At 46.2% G+C, this 19,677-nt stretch overlaps 1 protein-coding gene across 1 annotated transcript in view; it reads right to left on the bottom strand.

Annotated features, from left to right (window-relative positions):
• Nucleotides 1-19,677, bottom strand: part of MYO3B (myosin IIIB) — a gene marked incomplete at its 5' end in the record, with an annotated part of 203,853 nt that overhangs the window by 108,849 nt on the left and 75,327 nt on the right. The window contains 3 exons of the mRNA XM_084798988.1: nucleotides 15,468-15,548; nucleotides 16,760-16,922; nucleotides 17,789-17,900. Of these exons, the coding sequence (XP_084655114.1) occupies nucleotides 15,468-15,548; nucleotides 16,760-16,922; nucleotides 17,789-17,900 (356 nt within the window). The remainder of the gene's footprint in view (nucleotides 1-15,467; nucleotides 15,549-16,759; nucleotides 16,923-17,788; nucleotides 17,901-19,677) is intronic.

The following is a 19,677-nucleotide window of genomic DNA, read 5'->3' as shown; positions in this document are numbered from 1 at the left end:
ATACAGTGTGGGTGCCCAACCACCAGCACAGTACAACAGTGCCATGCTGAGCTTTCGAAGATTGTGTGGGCCTGCGGAGCTGTTTTAATCAAGCTCCTCACATGACCCTGGTCCTTGTTGAGGTGTCAAACACTGTTTCCCATCAATGATTTTTTTTTTTAATTCTAGACAGGGTTTCTCTGTATAGCCTTGGCTGTCCTGCACTCACTCTATGGACCAGGCTGGCCTCGAACTTGCAGGGAGCCAACTGCCATCAATGATTCTTACTGCTGGAGTTGCATTGGAACCACACAGGAACATTTGCAACAGGATTGTTCTCACCCTCAAGAGATTCTAGAACTGAACTTAGGGTTGAAACTGGTATCAATTAAGAAGAGATTCCTAGATAATTTAATACGTAGCCAGAGCTATGGTCAGTTCCTATTGGTCAGCTAAAGAAGGAGACTTCACATCTATTTACTATTACTATTTTCGTTTTAGAAAGTCCAGAAACAGCCACACCAAAATACGGCCAATGAAGACACCCTATTAATGCGGCCATTACAGAATATTAAGCTAAGATACCTAAGTTGAAAACTGTTATGATGCCAGGCGTGATGGCGCACACCTTTAATCCCAGCACTTGGGAGGCAGAGGCAGGCGGATCTCTACCAGTTTAAGGCCAGCACTCTACAGAGTGAGTTCTAAGACAGCTAGGGCTACACAGTGAGAACCTTTCTCAAAAAACAAACAAACAAACAAAAAAGGAAAACTATTGCAAGAATAAGACACCCAACATGACAGAAATTAAACAAAAAAAAAAAAAAAAAAGAAAGAGAAGTTCAATTAGTTTCCACTGTTGGGGGAAAATTGTGCTCTTGTTTTAGATTGCTAGCTTCCTCTTTTCAAAATAAACATCTCTGTATAAAAAAAATGTGATTCTTTGTGTTATTTGTTGTGGATAAAACCATTTCTTGCTATTATTGTTGCTATTATGTAAATGCCAAAGTGATGAAGAAAGAAATTATAATGGAACATTATTATATTATTTTTATGATACAAAAAGCATTATATCCAATGAAAATGAATTTTTTAAAGAAAAAGAAGAATGAAAGCAGAAATGAAGAGCTATAGCTCGAAGTCCTTTAGAATTCCATTAACTGACTTCCTGCCTTGCCACCTGCGTGCTAGTTGGGGTACCAGACACATCTCTCCCTCTTCAAGATTATTGGGCTCAAACTCACTTGTCATGCTGGGGTAAATGCCATAAAAGCAAAATTGACATGAAAAGAAAAAAGAGAGAGAGAGAGAGAGAGAGAGAGAGAGAGAGAGAGAGCTTGTTCCCTGGCACAAATGTATGCCTTTTTCTTCCATTCTGAAGGAAAACTGCCTTAACTGGGCTGAGGGTGTAGCTCAGTGGTTGGACAACCTGCCTGGCAAGCATAAAGCCTCACGGTTGAGCTTCGGCCCTACACAAGAGTGGCATGGAGGCCGGTGCCTGCAATCCTCACACTCAGGAAGGAGAAACAGAAGGTCAGGAGTTCAGAGTCTTTTTTGTTTGTTCGTTTTGTTTTGTTTTTAGCTACATAGTTGAATTCTTTTTTTTTTTTTGTAAGACTTATTTATTTATTAAGTATACAGTGTTTTGCCTGCATGTACACCTGCACACCAGAAGAGGACACCAGATCTCATTATAGATGGTGGTGAGTCACTTTGTGCTTGTGGGAATTGAACTCGGGACCTTTGGAAAAACAGGCAGTGTTCTTAACCTCTGAGCCATCTCTCCAGCCCAATAGTTGAATCCTTTTTGTTTGTTTGTTTGTTTGTTTGTTTGTTTGTTTTTCGAGACAAAGTTTCTCTGTGTAGCCTTGGTGTTCCTGGACTAACTTTGTAGACCAGGCTGGCCTCGAACTTACAGCAATCTGCCTGCCTCTGCCTCCCGAGTGCTGGGATTAAAGGCATGCACCATCACCGCCCTCGGCTTAATAGCTGAATTCTTAGTTAGCCTGAAGTACATGAGATGCTGTCTCACAATCTCTCTCTCTTACACACACACACACACACACACACACACACACACACACACACTGCTGATGCTGATGCCACCACCAACAACAACAACAACAAGATAGAAAAGAAACAAGGGAGGAACAGAGAAATGGGTGGATGAACGGAGGGAGGGAGGAAAAGAACGAAGGAGAAAACGGAGGGAAACATCACCACAAATGAACTTACCGAGAGCTAGTTAAACAGCTCTTTTGTGTGGAGAGCTGGGGTTGCAGGCTATCATTTGTACCTCTTTGGAAACCTTAATTTTATAAAGGAACACTAACAGTTTAATAGCAATCCCCAAAGGCAAACAATTCCAAAGAAAAGCACTGGGGCTGTCAAGGACCAGAACCTTAACCCGGAGCAGCAGCTGCGCTTCCCCGGAAGTGAAGCCGGTGCCGGGCTGCTCTGCCCTGCTTTCCGATGGAAATTCACAGCATTTCTCGCCGTGTAACTGAAGGGAACACTCATTCCACGTTTCTTATTCATTTACACTTCAGTCATCAAAATATTGATTCTGAGGGTTATTTGAAGTATGAAAAAACCAAACAGAAAACTTAGAACATATTTCTAATAAAGTTTAGATGAAGTCTGCTCTCTCCATCCCCAGCTTTGCCTTCAAAACAGGGAGAGGGATCAGCATCTAAGGAGATGAGGAAATCAAGACGATCAATCCCGCAAGTTCAAAGCGGGACCCGGGTTGTTAAGTATTTAAGGGCATCCTGCTGAAAGCTGGAATCACCTGGAAGCTCTCTGGCAAACGGATCTTCACAAAAGGAGAAGGGAGAAACGGAAACAGGAAACAGAAAACAAGAGAGAAACAAGGTCACCCATCTCAGGTGAGCGCGTCAGGTTCGGAAAGCAGACCAGTGGCATAATGGGAAACAAAATTACGAAGGTGAGCCAACAGCCATGTTCACCAAGCACCGAACTTGGGATGGTGCAGAGCGGGTGGCGGGGGCGTCAGCAGGCGAGGGTCCCCTGAGTGTTTCTGGCTTAAGGAAGTAAAGCAGCCCGGAATCAGCCTGAGCTCTGTGAGCAGAGTTGCCAGGAAGTCTACGCTCAGTGTCCCCTAGATCATCCTGAAATAAAATGGGAAGGCATTTGACTGCCAAACGGTTCAAGGAGGGGCAATTTGTGGTGGCCAGTTTTAATTGTCAACTTGACACCACCTGGAGTCGCAGAGGAAGGCTGTTCTGTAGGTGTGTCTGCTGAGAGTGTCTTAATAGCCATAAACGCAGGACCAGGCCTGCGCATGCGCAGCACCCCTCCTCGGTTTTAAGTGCTGGGCTGTCAAGAGAGGCAGACACTAACTGAGCACATACATGTGTACTTTCTGTCTCTGCCTTTGCAGGCGGATGTGGATAATGTGATGTGACCAGCTGTCTCAAGCCCCTGCCAATGCGACTTCCCTGAGGCGACGGACTGTAAACCTGGCACCGTGGCCTAAAGTAAACCTTTTCTCTCTTGAGTTGCTTTTTGTATTTTATGACAGTGACTGAAATGGAGCTAGGACACTGCTGCGCACTCAGAGGGCTTCAGGGCCAGGAGACAGATGCGTGAGGGGTTACACAAAGAAGCTGCTTTTAAGTAAAAGAGCAATGGCACTAAAAGAGGGGCATGGACCAGTGTGCCAGCAAGCATATGAAACACACACACACACACACACACACACACACACACACACACACACACGGTGGGGATGGGGGAATTTCCCCTCATGAGTTCCAGTAAAAGCCACCTTGTGATGCCTTGGTTTTGAACTCCTAAGCTCCAGAACTGTGAGAGAATATATTTTTGCCACCAGGTTTGTGACAATCCGTTCTAGCTGTCATAGGAAACTGAGGCCCAGGCTAGGAGTGTAACTTATTCTCACTTGGCTTCTGAAAGGGGAGGTGGGAGGGGGTCGGTGACAGGTGACAAGGATTGCAAACCCCAGAAGAAAAATACCAGGCACATCCAAGCAGCTTGTCTTGATAGGGACGGGCAGTGGGAGCTAGGAATTAGGAAGAAAAGATTAGGATATAAACAAGGACACTGGAACAAACAAATTCGTGGATCACTGTGTCCCCAACGCTGTTCTACCACCTTTATAAGAATGAACTCACGTAAGCTGCACGGCAATCGTGAGTGACAGAAACGGTAGTGGTCCCCTGTCACAGCTGATGGGTTTGAGGTTAAAGGGTATTAAATTACTTGTCTAGGAGCAGTGGGGTGACTCAGTGGGTAGAGGCGCCTGTCCCCATGCGGGACAGCTGGAGTTCAAACCTCAGGAATCACATGACTTCCACAAGTTCCCCTCTGACCTCTGCCTGAGCTGCGGCATGACACGGCCGCACACATGTAAGAAAACACGTGGAATTTTAAAGCGACGTGTCCAACATCATGGAGCAGGGCCAAGGTTGGAACGCAAGTCATTTGGCCCTGAGTCTGAATCCTTTAATTCCCTCCTTATTTAAACACTTGGTAGTCATGGTTAATCTCAGCCGCCTCTCCCCCTTATAAGTTGAAGGAAAAATCCAGGCCTTGCCCATGGTTTTTCATGCTCCCAAGCAGTTGGGGGCGGGGGTTACAGATCAGTGGCTGAGGGCAGAGTCTAGCTAGTGTGACCCACCTGCCGGATAATCGCCACCACTGTCTCAGTGGGAAGCGACGTAATTCTAGCAGGCCTCTGTTGGATGGTGGATGATCTAGGCTAGGTAAACTCTCCTGTTCTCCTAAGGGCTTGGGCAAAAGTTGTTACTGTCCCTAGCAGAGAAGGTGCATACATAGGAGACACAGAAGCCAGGCCATCCCCCCTGAAGGTGCACTGGCAGATTGCACAAGGAGCCAGCAGGTGCTTTATTCCTGAAGTGACAGCTTGTTGTCAGCAGCCACCTTGTGAGGACTCCCAAGGGCAACTCCCAACAAAGGCAACTCAGGAAAAATCTAACCTTCAAGAAGATTTATCTCGCAGACACCCCTCATCCCTGGTCTGCACTAACACTCCCACCCTTCAGCGTCAGCACACAAAGTTAGCATCGTCATTTCAGGCCTGGGAAAGCGCCCTCTGCCTTGGCTTTGCTTCTCCACCACTTAATGCTGCCCGACCACTATCCTAGTTAAATGTGAGGCTCAAAGGAAGCCCTACCTGGAACTGCTTTACCAACCCTGGAGGCTTGGAGCCGGGGAGAAGCTTTCTCTTATTCTAGAAATTTGAACATGGACATTGGGAGAAGACCCCTTCCCTCTGCACACCGAGGGGTGGCCATTCCGCTCTCCTCATTCTCTCATTCTTGTGAACTGCAGTTGGTTTTTGTTGTTGTTGTTTTTTTTGTTTTGTTTTGTTTTGTTTGTTTTGTTTTTTGTTTTTTGTTTTTTTGTAATTTATTCCCTGTCTGATTCTAAAATGGTGGACAGGGGGCTGACGGCTTCCTGAAGTGCGGCCTTCTTGTAGATCTGTACACTGGCCAGCTCAGTGCCCCTCTTAAGCCTTTTAAACAAGGGTGTCAGCTGATAGGAAAAAAAAAAAGCAACCCGTTTTTTTCTCCAGTGCTAACAATCAAATCCAGAGCCTTGCTCACACCAAGCACATGCTTACCAGTGAGCCACATCCCAGAGCTCCCACACGCTCCTTTCATGTTGTTTGTGTGACACCTACCAGAATGTTCTACACAGGTGGGATATTGAGAAAAAGGAAAGAGCAGCCGACCAGGGGCTAGGAAATTCTGGTTACAGGATGTTTCCCTGCAACCGGCGGTGACAACATGAGTTGCAGTCTTCACGGGACCCCACAGTGAGAATTAAAGAAAGTAAGGCCAGGGAAACAGTTGTATACAAACTGAATATATCACTATGCAAAAGTGTAGGCCGACAAAACCTAATACATTTCTGTCTGTGTTAATCAAACAACTCCTACCTCTTAGAATTTTTTTCCTGTTTTGTTTTTGTTTTTTGTTTTCGTTGTTGTTGTGGAGTGCAAAATCTAGGCTAGCACTAGACCTCTGAGATACACTCTCCATTTAGAATCTTTCTGGTTTTTCTACAAAGTAAAATTATTTACTTGTTGTAACTTTAAAAGATAAAGGGTAGGATATTCATAGCAGCCTTATTCATGGTCACCAAGAACTGGAATTAACCTGAATGTCCTTCAGCTGGGAAGCAGGAAGAAAAAAAAAAGTATGACCCAGTCTGCTTGGAAAAAGAGGACCCCTTGAGGGACACAGTGGCTCAGATGGACTGCAAAGGCATTCTGCTAAGGGAAAGATGCTGCATTCTAAAGTCAGCTCGTGGTGTGACTCCATGTATAGAACATTCTGAAAGGAGCAAAACTACAGAGACAGGAAACTCATCAGTGAGCAGGAAGATCAACAAGAGGCCTAGGAAGGAGATTTCTGGAAATACACATTTTCCCAGCTGTGGAGGAGCTGAGCTGCTTGTGTGTGTTAATTCAATCTCATCAAACTTAATTTTACTGTATCAAACGGCATGTAATAAAACTGTCAAGGGGTTGTTATAATTAAAGGGGGAAGTGTTCTTTTTCCTCCAGCTTGACCTATTCCTGGAAAAGCAAGACCTAACCTACCTTTAGCTGGCCAGGAGGAAGGAGGGGGCTGGGGGACGGGGACGGCTGCTGACGGGGGGGCTGTTTGCATCATTGACCATAGCTGGTTTTGACACTAAGCACTTGGCTCAAGGTCTGTGAGATTAGCTCTGGTCGCCTGTACATTTCAACCATCACAACTTTATTGACGAGAATGGCTACCAGCTGTCACCCTTGCCTCCGCCTCTGTTCTTGGCGAGATTTAGACTTCATGGCCACAGCAAATCAAACAAGGATCCGGCAATGGCTCGTCGAGCTGAGGTTTGAATTGCGGGCCAAATGGCTGTCACTCGGCTGTTATGTTGCCAGTCACCCGTCACTGTGGGTTAAACGTGATAGGTGCACAGAGGTCTTCCAATGCTTCAGACATCTGAAAGGCAACTTGCTTTTCACACCAGCCTCAACCAATTTGGGTGATATTTTAACTCTCGGCCTCTAGAATTTCTGTCTTTTCAGAAAACTAGAAATAATCATTCACTAGCTTCCAGAACACATTGTGAAAGGGGCCTTAAGCCAGTAAGGTGGGAACATGGAGTTCGGAGCCTCAGTAGATCTCAGTATCATGAGGCACGAAGCAAAGATGAAAACAAAAGGGCTTGAAGGTGGTCACGGGATTGCTGTATGCTCATTTTTCTCCTTTGGGTAACCCCAGACATAAGTTAAAACTCAGAAATGCTCTCCTCCTTAAAGATGTTATTGTAACCATATTTGTGATTGACAAGAACTATTTTTCTCTGAGAGCAGGGAAGGCTTTTGAAGTTCTAACATTACTATGCTCATCTTAGAAGAGTCTCTCACAGGTTTTCCTCCCCTTTGGGAAGCTAGCGAGCAGGAGCAGGGCTCAGGCAGGGAACACTCACTGCCTCCTATCTGATGGAGACAGGACAACTTTGTACTTAGCCTTACCTTTGCAGCAGTCCTGAGAATCGGGACCTTGTTAAGACCCGTTTCATAGCTGATGAAAACAAGACCCTGAGGCTAAATAATTTTCTCCACACATGACAAGAGTGTTTATAACCCTAGAGCTGGGGGGAAAGGAGGCTAAGGGATGGCTGAGATTGGTGGATCCCTGAAACTCAATGCCAAGCCAGTATGGCTGCAATAGCAAGTTCAAGGTTTAGTGAAAGAATTTTCCTCAAAAAATAAGAAGGGGAGCTGGGTGGTGGCACACACCTTTACTCCCAGCACTTGGGAGGTAGAGGCAGGCGGATCTCTAGAGTACTAGATCTACTAGTACCAGTGCTACTACCACCAACAACAACAGAAGCAGGTAGAAGAGGAGCAATAGAGGAAAAATGCCTGATATCAACAGCTGGCTCACACCCATACACACAGACACACACCCACTCACAGACCCACAGAGGAGAGTGCACCAACACATAGACATGTACACTATAAATACAAATAACTTTCTCCAAACTCTATGACCAATGATGGGATAGTGTAATGCCCAAAAAATAACCTGTAAGCCCCACCTGCTCAGGGACCAGCTAACTTCCTGGAATGCTGGGAATTGTAGTTCTTGGAAAATAACAAAGCCTCATGGGAAAGTATGGCGGCCTATAGGTTTGTCTTTATAAGCCCCTGCAACACATAGTTCAGGGCCATTCCAGCTGAAAAATCCCAGGGGAACGGTACTGACTAAAGTCCATCTCTTGGTCAATATTTAATATTTAATAAAGCTTGCTTTAAATTTGGCTCAAAATGGTGGAATTGGTTTTTCTTTGGTGAATCTCAGGATTAACAATAGCCATTGTTGGGGGCTGGAGAGATGGCTCAGAGGTTAACGGCCCTGACTGCTCCTCCAGAGGTCCTGAGTTCAATTCCCAGCAACCACACGGTGGCTCACAACCATCTGTAATGTGATCTGATGCCCTCTTCTGGCCTGCAGGTGTATCTGCAGGCAGAGCACTGTATACATGGTAATAAATAAATAAATAAATAAATAAATAAAATTTTAAAAAAGAAAAAGAAAAAAACCAGAACAATAGCCATTGTTTCTACTTTGAATTCCATATACATAGGATAGGATTTTTTACTCTTTCCAAAGTTTTGACTAGTGTGCATATGCATGAGCAATGCCCAAGATGGAAACCAAAGGCGGGGCAAGGTCTACTGAGTGAATGCAGCCGCAAACCCATGCTTCTGTCACGAAACGTGTCAGAGAGAAGCCCACTTATCCAAACGCTGTGCTCGAAGCACACGAGGTGTGTTCACAGGGACACACAATCTGACTCTGTATCCACAGGGATCTTTTGGTCAAAATCCAAGACATAAACCAACTCTGCTTATTCTTGCTATCTCACAGTTAGCTTCTCTCAAGGCTCTTTGCCACTGTGTGGACACAGCCTAACAAATTAGTGGAAGTTTAAGAATATGGTAACACTTTTTATGATTCTCCATGGGGGAAAAAAATAGGTAAAGTCAGCATAAGGACAACTCCAGTGTCTCCTGGTCATAAGAATTGGCTCATACAGTGACCAGGTGGCAAAAAATGGACCTTCTCTACAGTCAAGCCTTAGTGACCTCTATGAGGCCCATAGTGAAGATAAAAGGCTCTACCTGAACAGGTAATAGCGACAGGTGGCCTCTGACATGTTGACCTTGAGTCTTGGAGGTATCAAATGAGGAACAAAAGTCACATTGGCAGCACATTTTCACCTCTTGTCAGTGACATCACCCTCCAGCCCACAATGACTTTCCAGCTCTCTTTCTGGGCATGAGGTAAACAACAGGCGCACTGCACTATGGTCTGTTTCACACTAACGTGGAAAATACGTCTATTTCCCAGCAAAAGACAGTTTCCTGTATGCTGAACCAAGCTATGACCAGAAACTAGGATGCGTACTGAAGAGCGGTTGGGCAGAACACCTTTCTTGGAGACACCTTGAATCCACAGGCGGGGTCTTCTCCCCATCTATGCTCATGCCCTTGCTTTTGGGGGTCCGGGGTGCCTCCTGGCTCCCAGGCAGGGCATTTCCCCAAAGTGCTATCCAAGTATTTCCCTCTCCACATATAAAGCTGTCAGAAGTCAACCCCAGGTAGCATGAGAGCAGATACAGCATCCCACCCCTAGCCCCTACACCCCCACACCCCCACACCCCCGTTTTGGGAGACAAAGCCTGAGAAAAGGGGAGATGGCACAGTCTGCAGTTTAAGGCTCATCTTGAGTCCAGGTGCACAGAGTGATTTTCCCTCCAGATGTTTCTCTGTCCTGTGAGAATACAGGTGAGCACACTAGAGAGGGGAGGGAGGCAGCTGCTTCCTGCCCTCTGGCCAAGAGCTTGTCTGTTCACACACCTGTTCCCTCTCTCTCTCTCTCTCTCTCTCTCTCTCTCTCTCTCTCTCTCTCTCTTCTCTCTAGCTGTTGCTTTTGTGTGAAACAGCTGGGGGGGGGGGTTCTAAGAAACAGAATAGAAGGCAAGACAAAGTGAAATAGGAGCAGAGAAAGAAACAGGGACACAGAAGGGAGGGACAGAGGCCTTGCTTGCTGGCAGTGTCCCTTGATGGGACATTCCATCCTCCTCCCTCTCCTGTTTGCTGTGTAAGCAATAATCTACCCACACACAGCTTTACATAAACAAAAAAGTAATATGTGCTCAATCTTTGCACCTACAGGAATTTCACTGCATATTCTTGGTTATAATAATGACTTTTCAACTTTAATCGTACACATTCATTGCACACAGCAATGGGTTACATAAGGGCACATGTACATATTGTACAAAAATGACCTTTTTGTTTCAGATTTTTCTAGAACTCCCTTCTAATGAGTGTTGACATAATATGGCGTTTCAGAGTTGTTCAAAGGGCATCCCTTGAGGGGAGTGTGTTCTGGACCCCTGTGTTAGAGCTGGAGAATTTGAAGGCCCAGTGAGTCCTATTGTTTATCATGACAGCGGCAGCAAAGTAAGTGCTCACAGGCAGGAGATAGTAAATGGATGAATAATAAAAACACCCTAATTTAAAGTAAGGTTTCTTGCACTTAACAATATCTGTGGAACTCTAATGGAAAGAAATTGCTCCAATTATCTAGTGTGCTACACACTGGGGAAGCTAAAGGAAACGGCTTTTTTAGTGGGAGTGGCGGGAGGTGTGCTGCCGCTTGGATGCATGCATCCTAAGCCCTTTACATTTCTGTTTGAGATTTTATTTATTTTTATTTTCTGTGCATGAATGCTTGCCTAAGAGTATATCTGTATACTACATGCACGCAGTGCCCAGGGAGGCCAGAAGAAGGTTGTCAGATGCTCTGGAACTGAAATTATAGACCATTGTCAGTTGTGATGTAGATGCGGGAATTGACCCTGGGTCCTCTGGAAAAGCAGCAAATGTTCTTAACTATTGAACCATCTCTGCAAATGCACACACTCTTTACATTTTTTTCATCATTTATTCATTCACTATTTATTTATTTATTTAAGCAGAGTTTCTCTGGGTAGCCTTGGCTGTTCTGGAACTCCTCTGTAGAAGAGGCTGTCCTCGAACTCACAGAGATCCACCTGCCTCTGTCTCCTGAGTGGTGGGATTAAAGGCGTGCGCCACCGCTGCCTGGCTTAAATTTTTAGTTTGAAGCAGGGTTTCACTGTGCAGCCCAGGTTCCTGATAGATGTGCATCACCACCAAACTATTTAAGGTTTAAAAGGAGGGGGTTTAGTTGGGCGCACACCTTTAATCCTTGTATTCTGAAGGCAGAGGCAGGCGGATCTCTGCGAGTTTGAGGCCAGCCCTGTCTACAGAGCGAGTTCCAGGACAGCAAGGGCTACATAAAGAGACTCAGTCTTTAAACAAAACAAAACAAAAGGCAGCTTAGGCGTTTGAGCAATTTTAAACACTTAAAATGTGGTGCTGTTACAGGGTAGGTCAAGCAGTATGAACGCAGTATTTGCTTTTCCTTGTGGAGGGCACTCAGAAGCAGTGCTTTCTGCAGGCCTCACATGCTGCTGGCTTAGAATGTGCGTTCACAGGCTCAAGGCGCCCCTTAGTGAAAAACACTCCCCTTAGAGGGCATCAGAGAAGTGGCCATAGTCCTTGGCACTGCTGCCACCATCCGATGTCAGATGTCATCTGTGTTGTTGGCAGGGCGGAGGAGGGGGTGTGTGCAATCTGATGTGACGGGATGGTGGCAAAGAATAACTTCCACAGCACTAAGCAATTCAGTGAAAATGTACTGTGAACCACCAGGCTGAGTCCCACCCGTGTGTGTGTGTGTGTGTGTGTGTGTGTGTGTGTGTGTGTGTGTGTGTGTATGTGTGTCTGTGTCTGGAGGCAAAGTGTGGTGCTGGATAAGATTTCAAAATTCTATTCCTAAGGACCCCCCCCACCCCCCACCCCCGTCACCTATAAGAAAGCATCCCCCTGCCCCCGACAGGGAGGCCCAGCACTTTGTGTTCTAGAAACAGATACTGAATTAGCAGAATGATTAAAAATAAATAAATAAAATAATCAAAGAATGAGACTGGCACTGGAGATGTTTGAAAAATTCTCTGTGGGTTATTACTTTTGATACTAGTCATTGAGGAATATATGCTTTCACCCCTGCACTGCCCGCCTCCCCCACCCCCCGCCCCCCAGAATGAGTAGCTAGGTTTTCTTTCTGAAACTCAACAGCTAATCAAAAAGTAATAGATTTGTAGTGGGAAATATATAACTTAATTTTTTACTTGGAATACTGTATCTATCTGAATATTAGTATATGCATCTTTTTCTCCTGTTTTTTTTTTTTTTACATAGAGCCCCCCACCCCACCCCTAGAATTAATCAATAATAAAAGCAACAAGCCAAGCCAAGGTAACTGACATTCAGAGCTGTTTTCCAGCCCCCAAAGGAAACTGGCACAGAATGCTTGGCTCCTGAGTCCCCCTCCTCAGCCCCTACAGCTCACAGAGGCTCTCACTGAGTGCGCAGAGGCTGCGCACAGGAAATGCGTCCTCTTGCGCCTAGGGTGCTTTCCCGTCTGTTTTCTCTCCAACGTTTGATTGCTGGCTGGTGCACCCTTTGGGCCAGGAGAGATCTCCAGACCACCAGCTCATGTATTTGAAAGGCATCTGTTTATTTTGAAAATGCAAATTTGCCTACCTCAAAGACCCGACTGGGCGGGATAAGGGCTTCCAGTCTGGAGTCCTGTCCCTCTGCATCACACCAAGGACACTAGCCACTTAACACAGCCCCTGGAATCCCTAGAGAAGGCCACAATTAAACGCAGCAGGCTCATCTCTCACGAATTAGCTGGGCAGATATTCAGGAGGGGGTGGGGGCTGGTTTAAAGTACCTCAGTGGTTCTTTATGGAAGAACATGGACGGAGTCTTTGAAAGGGTGGCTCCTTGTTGAGGGCTGCCTTGGAGGAGGGCAGGATGTGGGGCCAAGGGCTCCTATCAGTGGCCGCCCTGGTCCTCCAGGAGAAGAAAGCAGGCAAGGTTAACGCGGACTTTGATCTCTGTCAAGGCATACCAGCTAGAATTAATTTACATTTCAGATGAAAAAGGTTGACAGCATGAAAAGGCAGCTTGTTGCTGGTATTCGAATGTGCTGTAATAGATCGGGAATTCTGAGGGGAAGTTCTAAGGAAGGGATAAGCTGAGCTGGGCTGCTTTTATAAGGAAGGAGATGAAAGGAAAACAAATTTCACTCTGTGCTGCTTTGCAGCAACATGTAGGCCAAATGCTTCCTAAGTTTCAGCAACGTCATTAAATAAAAGAAGTCTGTGGTAAGAGCTAGAAACATAAACACACTCTGCAGAATTGAAATTTCAAAGAGGTTATACCCTCAGAAGAGCCTGTGTTGAGCTGGTCATCTCTGCGTCTCTTTGTGGGCTTTTGAGGTATGTGGACAGTTGTAGCTGAGCCATGTTCTATGGCAGGACGGGGAGGAAACAACTGTGCCTTGGGAAAACCACAGCCCTAGCTCAAGCCCTCACCCTCAGGGCTCATCAGCTCTTGTCCATATTGTTCACGGAAGGTAGAGAGACTCTGCCTGCTTCCTGCCACACGTGGTGTGACCTTCATAGCCCCCTGAGCCCCCTGCAGAACTGACTAATACACGTTTTGGTGTTACCTGGTAAGTGAGAGAACTGGCCGGGAGGCTAAGGAGGGTGAATGCTTGTAAAGCTAAAAAAAGAAAAGGGAGGTGCTTCCAGAAAACATGCACAATTAGCCTTCCATGGGACCCCACCCATGTGTGTGCTTCAAGGATGAAACACACCCACTCATCACTGTCACGCTAGAGGTCATGGGGCCAGCCCTTTCCTGCTTTGAAGCAGTATTCACCTGGCCCACAAACATGATTTTCAGACATTTCATAATTTTTATATGATGGACTATGTGGATCGACATTATACAGGCTTAAAGTCTGTATTTTAAAACATATGTTGGACATATTGCAGAATCTGAAATCAGCCTGGTATCTGATTGAGAAGAGACTCCGTGTGTGTGTGTGTGTGTGTGTGTGTGTGTGTGTGTGTGTGTGAGAGAGAGAGAGAGAGAGAGAGAGAGAAAGAGAGAGAGAGAGATGTATGTGTGTGGTGTGTGTATTGTGTTGTGTGTGGTGTGTATGTGAGTGGTGTGTGTATGTGTATGTTGTGTGTACATTGTATGTGTGTGGTATATGTATATGTGTGTGTTGTATATGTGTGTGTTGTGTGTGTATATATGTATATGTTGTGTTGTATTTGTGTTGTGTGTGTGTTCTGTGTGTATATGTATGTGTTGTGTGTGTGTTGAGGGTCTTTGGAGTAAATAGTGAATACAAGATACACTTGGAGCTTGTGTCTCTTAAGCTGGAACCAGAATTATTTCACTTTTCATAAGGCTTTGAAGTGGTAGAGGTTAGACATTACTAAGAAGATGGTGCTAAGAGAGACACATTTGCATTTAAAGGGCACCCCTACTTCCAAAATATCTGAGTTCTTAGTGAAGATGCCTGGCCTCCAACATGGCCTAAGAATTCTGAGAGGGACCCCCCGGAGCTTGGCTCTGGCCTGGGCCTGCGGGAGAAGATCCCAGCTGTGTGCTCTCTCCCTGTCACAGCACTGTCTTCCACTGTCATTCTGTCTCCAATTCCTTGCACTCCTGGAATTCTAGGCGCCACCAAGATCCTGATCCTTCCAGAACCTCAATTAGGGACTTGCAACTTCAAACAGGGAGAGAGCCTGGCTTGACAGCTACATGGGATACGCCATTGGCAGAAGTAACCCCAGACAGAACCAGGAAGTGGACTCAAGAACCACCCAACAGGGCTCAGGGCTCTCAGGCTGCCAAGGGCCAGCTGAGCCCCAAGATCCATTGCGTGCTCTCGCTGGCCCCTGGGGTCCAGAAGAGTACACTAGCCGCACACAGGCTGGATTTCAGCTCCTGGGGTCACCCCTCCTCTGTGAGGCTGAGAGTCAGACAGGCCTTACAGATCATCACACACCTTTAAAGTCACTTAATCTCACTTCACTGATGAGAGGCTTATGACTCCTGGAAGGAAAGAGACTTGTCCAGTAAGCAAACATCATGTCAAATATGCTGAGTCCAAACCGCCTGTATTTCAAAGGCGAGCTCCGCTGCTCGCAAGCTGTGTGACGATGGATAAGTCGCTTCCCTTCTCTGTGCCTCACTTTCCTCTCCTATCGTAGTAGACATATAAGAACTCTCCTGGAGAGCAGTTTTAGCAAGCATGGCCCCTGGTAAATGTGCACGGTGCCCCCATGATCCCTGTGGGGAAGAGAGAAGTGAGCCCCACCCTCACATACACACACCAGAACTCTTGACTCTGCCCAGTGCTCCTCAGCCATTAGCCTTTCAGCTTCTCTGAACTCATTTGAACGGCATCACAGAACATGTCAAGTGGACATTGCACAAATGATGTTTTAATTACCTGCTTGAATATGCTCTGCAGACTCACTCCTTCTGTGGCTTATTTGCTTAAATTTCCTCCGAGCATCATATCCTCTCCAGGCTAAAAATATAAAACCATGTGCTGGGAATGACATTAATTTCCAAACGTGCCAGAGAATTGATATAAGCTGTTCCACCTTCAGTCTGTGTCTCTCGTCCCCCACCCCAACCCTGCCTTCTCCCTCAGCAAAACCAGCAGATGCACTACAATGGAGGAAGGGTCTTTCCGAATTCTTGGTCAGGTTTTTTAAGATGTTTCTGAGAAACCATTTTTAGTTACTAATTTTCCAGAACATTTTGAGTTCTGTTTAGTAAGAGCAGGAGCCCCTGATCCCAGGTGAGGTGGTTTCCTGTTACCCCAAGTACAGAGAAAACCCTGCCTTGATGGGGGCGTGGCGAGAGGCACTGAGCTAGTCCGGTCCTTTTAGTCACTTTATGTTGTGGAGAAAGTTATAATTGGGGGTGAGGGAGGCACACAGCTAGTGTTTGTTGAGGAAGGGGCAACATCGTCTATGAGAGGGGAAGGCAAGGAAGAAGCCAAGAGTAGAGAAAACAGAGTGTGGAGGCTGACATCCTTGAGGCAGTGCATGAAGCCTCCATCCCAAGATGAGCAGCAGTCGTCTGTGTCCCCACATTGGCCTGAGCATCTTCAAGTTTCTGAAGAAGCTCATGAGGTCCAAAAGCATGCTGAAGCATGCTGTGGTTTTCTTGTTCTGAGAGTGCCAAGAAATTTATCTTCGCCATTCAAGGTCTGGCGCTTTGTAACCTCGCGCCTGGGGCATGAGAGTTGGGTACCGTTCACAGCGCACGCAGACAAGAGGCATCAGCAGGTGTGGGCAGAGCCTCGAGGCTTGTTTCCTCTGTTTGTAAGTCTCAGCTGTGCTACAGGTTGTTAGTCGCTGCGATGGTACAATCTAGATAGCGCCCTGAAGTGTGAATTATCCCAGTCAGTTCAGGACACAGGCACATGGGGAGTGATGGAGCTTTACATCACTGGGCAGCTCACACTGCCTCTGTCTCACCACTCACCCCAGGGTGTTGGAATGGCTTGTGTTTGTCTCTCTTGGAGCTCAGAGGCCATAGAGAGCTTTCCTTGACTACATTCCCAGAAACTAGTATGAGGCTGGACTTGGGTAGATACTTGAAAACTGTTCCATGAACTAAGGAAAGACAAGGGGAGGAAGGGGAAGGGGAAGGGGAAGCCCTTGGTGAGTGACCCTGGCACTCAGGGCAATGCCAAGGTGTGGTACCAGCCAGAACCAGGCCACTTACCTGCCTGGATGGTTCTGGCACCCTTCTCCCTCTTCTCTCTGGCTCTCTTGTATCTCCTTGCTCCAAGCCAGCCCTTGGTATACGCCTGCAGCAGGACCACTCGGCCCATGACTTCTCGCAGAAGCAAATTTAATTGCTCAACATGGTAGTATTTGAGAAAAACCTGAAAGAAAGCACTGTCCTCAGCATTACATTTAGGCTGTCCAACACTCTACTCTAGCCTGTTCTTAAAACAAATATCAAAGCCATCATCTAAATAAAATTCACAATGGTTTAACTCATGCATATATTATTGGTTTCTGTGGGAGGGGACTGGCAAATACGATTCCCCTTCTAAAATGAGGTTGAAGGGTATGGACAATCCAAGGGCTGTCTGGGACTGCCTCCCAACCAGGAGTCCTGTTTTCTCAGGCCAGCTCTGCCCTCATCGTTCCTCATATTCTCTGAGGGAGGTGCTGACCCTCCTGAGGTTCAGCGTGAGGCCAGCTGAGAGTCTGGAGGCCAGGAGACCTGGGTGACCCTCAGTGATCAGAGTTCCACAGAGGAAGTCCACACACAGGCTGGAACTGGCCTTGAAGAAGTAACCATAAAAACCTGGGCTCCTACAGGGACATGATGTCCAAATAAAAAGCTACATACAATGAAACTGAAATCAGACTATACAGTAAACAGCATAAGCCTAACACAAAACCGAGCAAAACTCTAAAGGGAACGCGTCCCTGCTGCGGCTATGATTGATGTGTTAGCATGTTTGTTAGATCATGAAGTACGGGAAAGGAAACCTGTTAAAGTGCATTCAAAGACCTCTTTCTAGAAATACTGAAAGGTTCTCCAGTTATGGAACAGTGCACAAGCCCTCTGCCTCTGGCTTCTAGGTCCCACACTTCTGAGTTAAGATCAGCAAAGGCCATCTTTAGGTTGAAGTCTGGCCTGCCATGGTATGCCAGGTACAAAGCCATCTTTGCTAGCTATCAGTGACAGGAAAGCATCACAGGTGACAGTCTGAACAGTAAAGAGAAAGCAAAATACCTTTGTTTTCCCCAGGACCCAGTGATCTAATCTGGATTTTTCCAAGATAGCAACACAGCTCTCTTTGTTGGCAGGAGGTGTCTGATGCGCTCGGAATGCCAAGTAATAGTACCTAGAAGACAGGATGAGAACAAAGCATCTTCAGTTGCCATTTTACTTAGGAGAAGAATTGTTAAATTCTTCCAGACCACCAATAATAACCTAATAAGTAGCAAAAGATACACAATTTATACCTCATTTCTTTGCTTTTCCCTACGCTCATATTTTTCTTTTGATGTTATTTTTTAACCCATATTCAGTATCTGCTCTGTGTCTTGTATGCAAAATCAAAATATCTGCTCCCTTTAGAAATCTGGGGTTCAGATAGCTGCTCTAGTGAATGCTATGGTTGTAAATGTTAGGGTTACTGTCAGAAGAAATTAAAGCCCATTGCATGGATTTTGACAGGGCTTTGAAAAGCCACCTCTGAGGCATGGTGTCGCTGGCATGTGGCTGTGGTCCCTGTAACAAAAGACAGAGTAGCAAGAGAAAGGCACACACATTTACTTCGTGTCAGTTTTCTATGGTACGGGAGCCTTCTTTCACAAGGAAATGACAGTCCTAAGACACAGGTGCACTTGGATATTTTCACGCCAGGTGTAATTGATGAGGTGGTAGAGGCAGATGATTGAGCAGAAGGGTGCGGCCTCCTGACAGCAACATGGAAGGACCTGGAAGGCCTGCGTGCTCAGGTTTTCTTGTGCGTCCCTGTGTCCTTAGAGAGGAGGATGCCCCTCTTCTCTGGAGTCACACTAAAGTCTACAGATTATTTGGGGAAGGTCTTATTTGCCCGCTTCGCCATCTGCCTCCGTGGGGAAACGGCAGGTCAAGGTCTGCTACTTGCTCGGGTGCCAAGATGCCAGGTTTGGGGGTTAGCCTGTTTCACTTCCCCTCTCCTCCGCCCTGAGGATGCGGCCCAGGACCTTGCACATGCTGAGCACACGCGTTGCCACTGAGGTACATCCCTAGCCTTTTCTTCCCTTTCTATATTCTTGTCTTTACAAACTTACCTGACTGTATTCTCCTTTCACAAAAGGTTACCTTAGTTTGGCGTTTTGTTTCGCTTTTTCAGGACAACTTTCAAGGTTCCTTTTTCCTGCTCTTTGCTGCCTTCTATAATTAAATTCAGCCTTTTCAAAACTTTAAAATAAACCAAATTTCCTTGTTAGAGGAATTTTCTTTTCCATTCCCCAAAACAATCCTAATCTGCTATTTAAAAATTCCTTTAAAATATAGACCTTTTTTTTTTAACTTGTAAGAGATCATCAAAATATGAAATATATTCCTTTTTCCTGTCAAATAGACCCTTTCCTTTTTGTTTATGGAAAAAAATAACATACGCGATCTGTACTTGTCAACTTATAACTGTGCTATGAGACTATTTTACAGGTAAGATATGAGGCCATATTGGATGGAAACATTTTCAAGTGGGGAGGAAGGTCCGAGGTCTCGGGGTCCCTTCATGCTAGCTAAGCCCAGGAACCCACTCAGCTGGAGGCGGGGCTGCCGGGAGCTGAGCCTGGGCTTCCCCGAGTTCAAGCAGCTGGGCAATCCGCTCTGTCTTGGTCTTCAGCCGCAGCTTCTTCAGGGCCGCCATTTTAGTCATGGCTTCTCTCGCTTGGCTTTGACTACAGCAGAAAGACTGTGTCCGGGTGTCCACAGGGATGGTGGGACTCAGTGGCAGATTTGCACGAGGGCGTGCACGGAGAGCTTAAACTGTGAGAGACCACGGTTCACCAGGGTTTTCTAGATTCTTCAGCCCGGCACTACAGCACATGGGATGCTCAGCAGCCCAGAAACCCAGGCTTACTCAGGACATCGCGTGATGCTACTGATAATAGGATATTTAT

This window comes from Acomys minous, assembly GCF_964271855.1.
Source record: "Acomys minous genome assembly, chromosome: 10".
Lineage (NCBI taxonomy): Eukaryota > Metazoa > Chordata > Mammalia > Rodentia > Muridae > Acomys > Acomys minous.
Note: the sequence above shows the minus strand (reverse complement) of the source record. Positions and strands in the feature narration are given on the sequence as shown.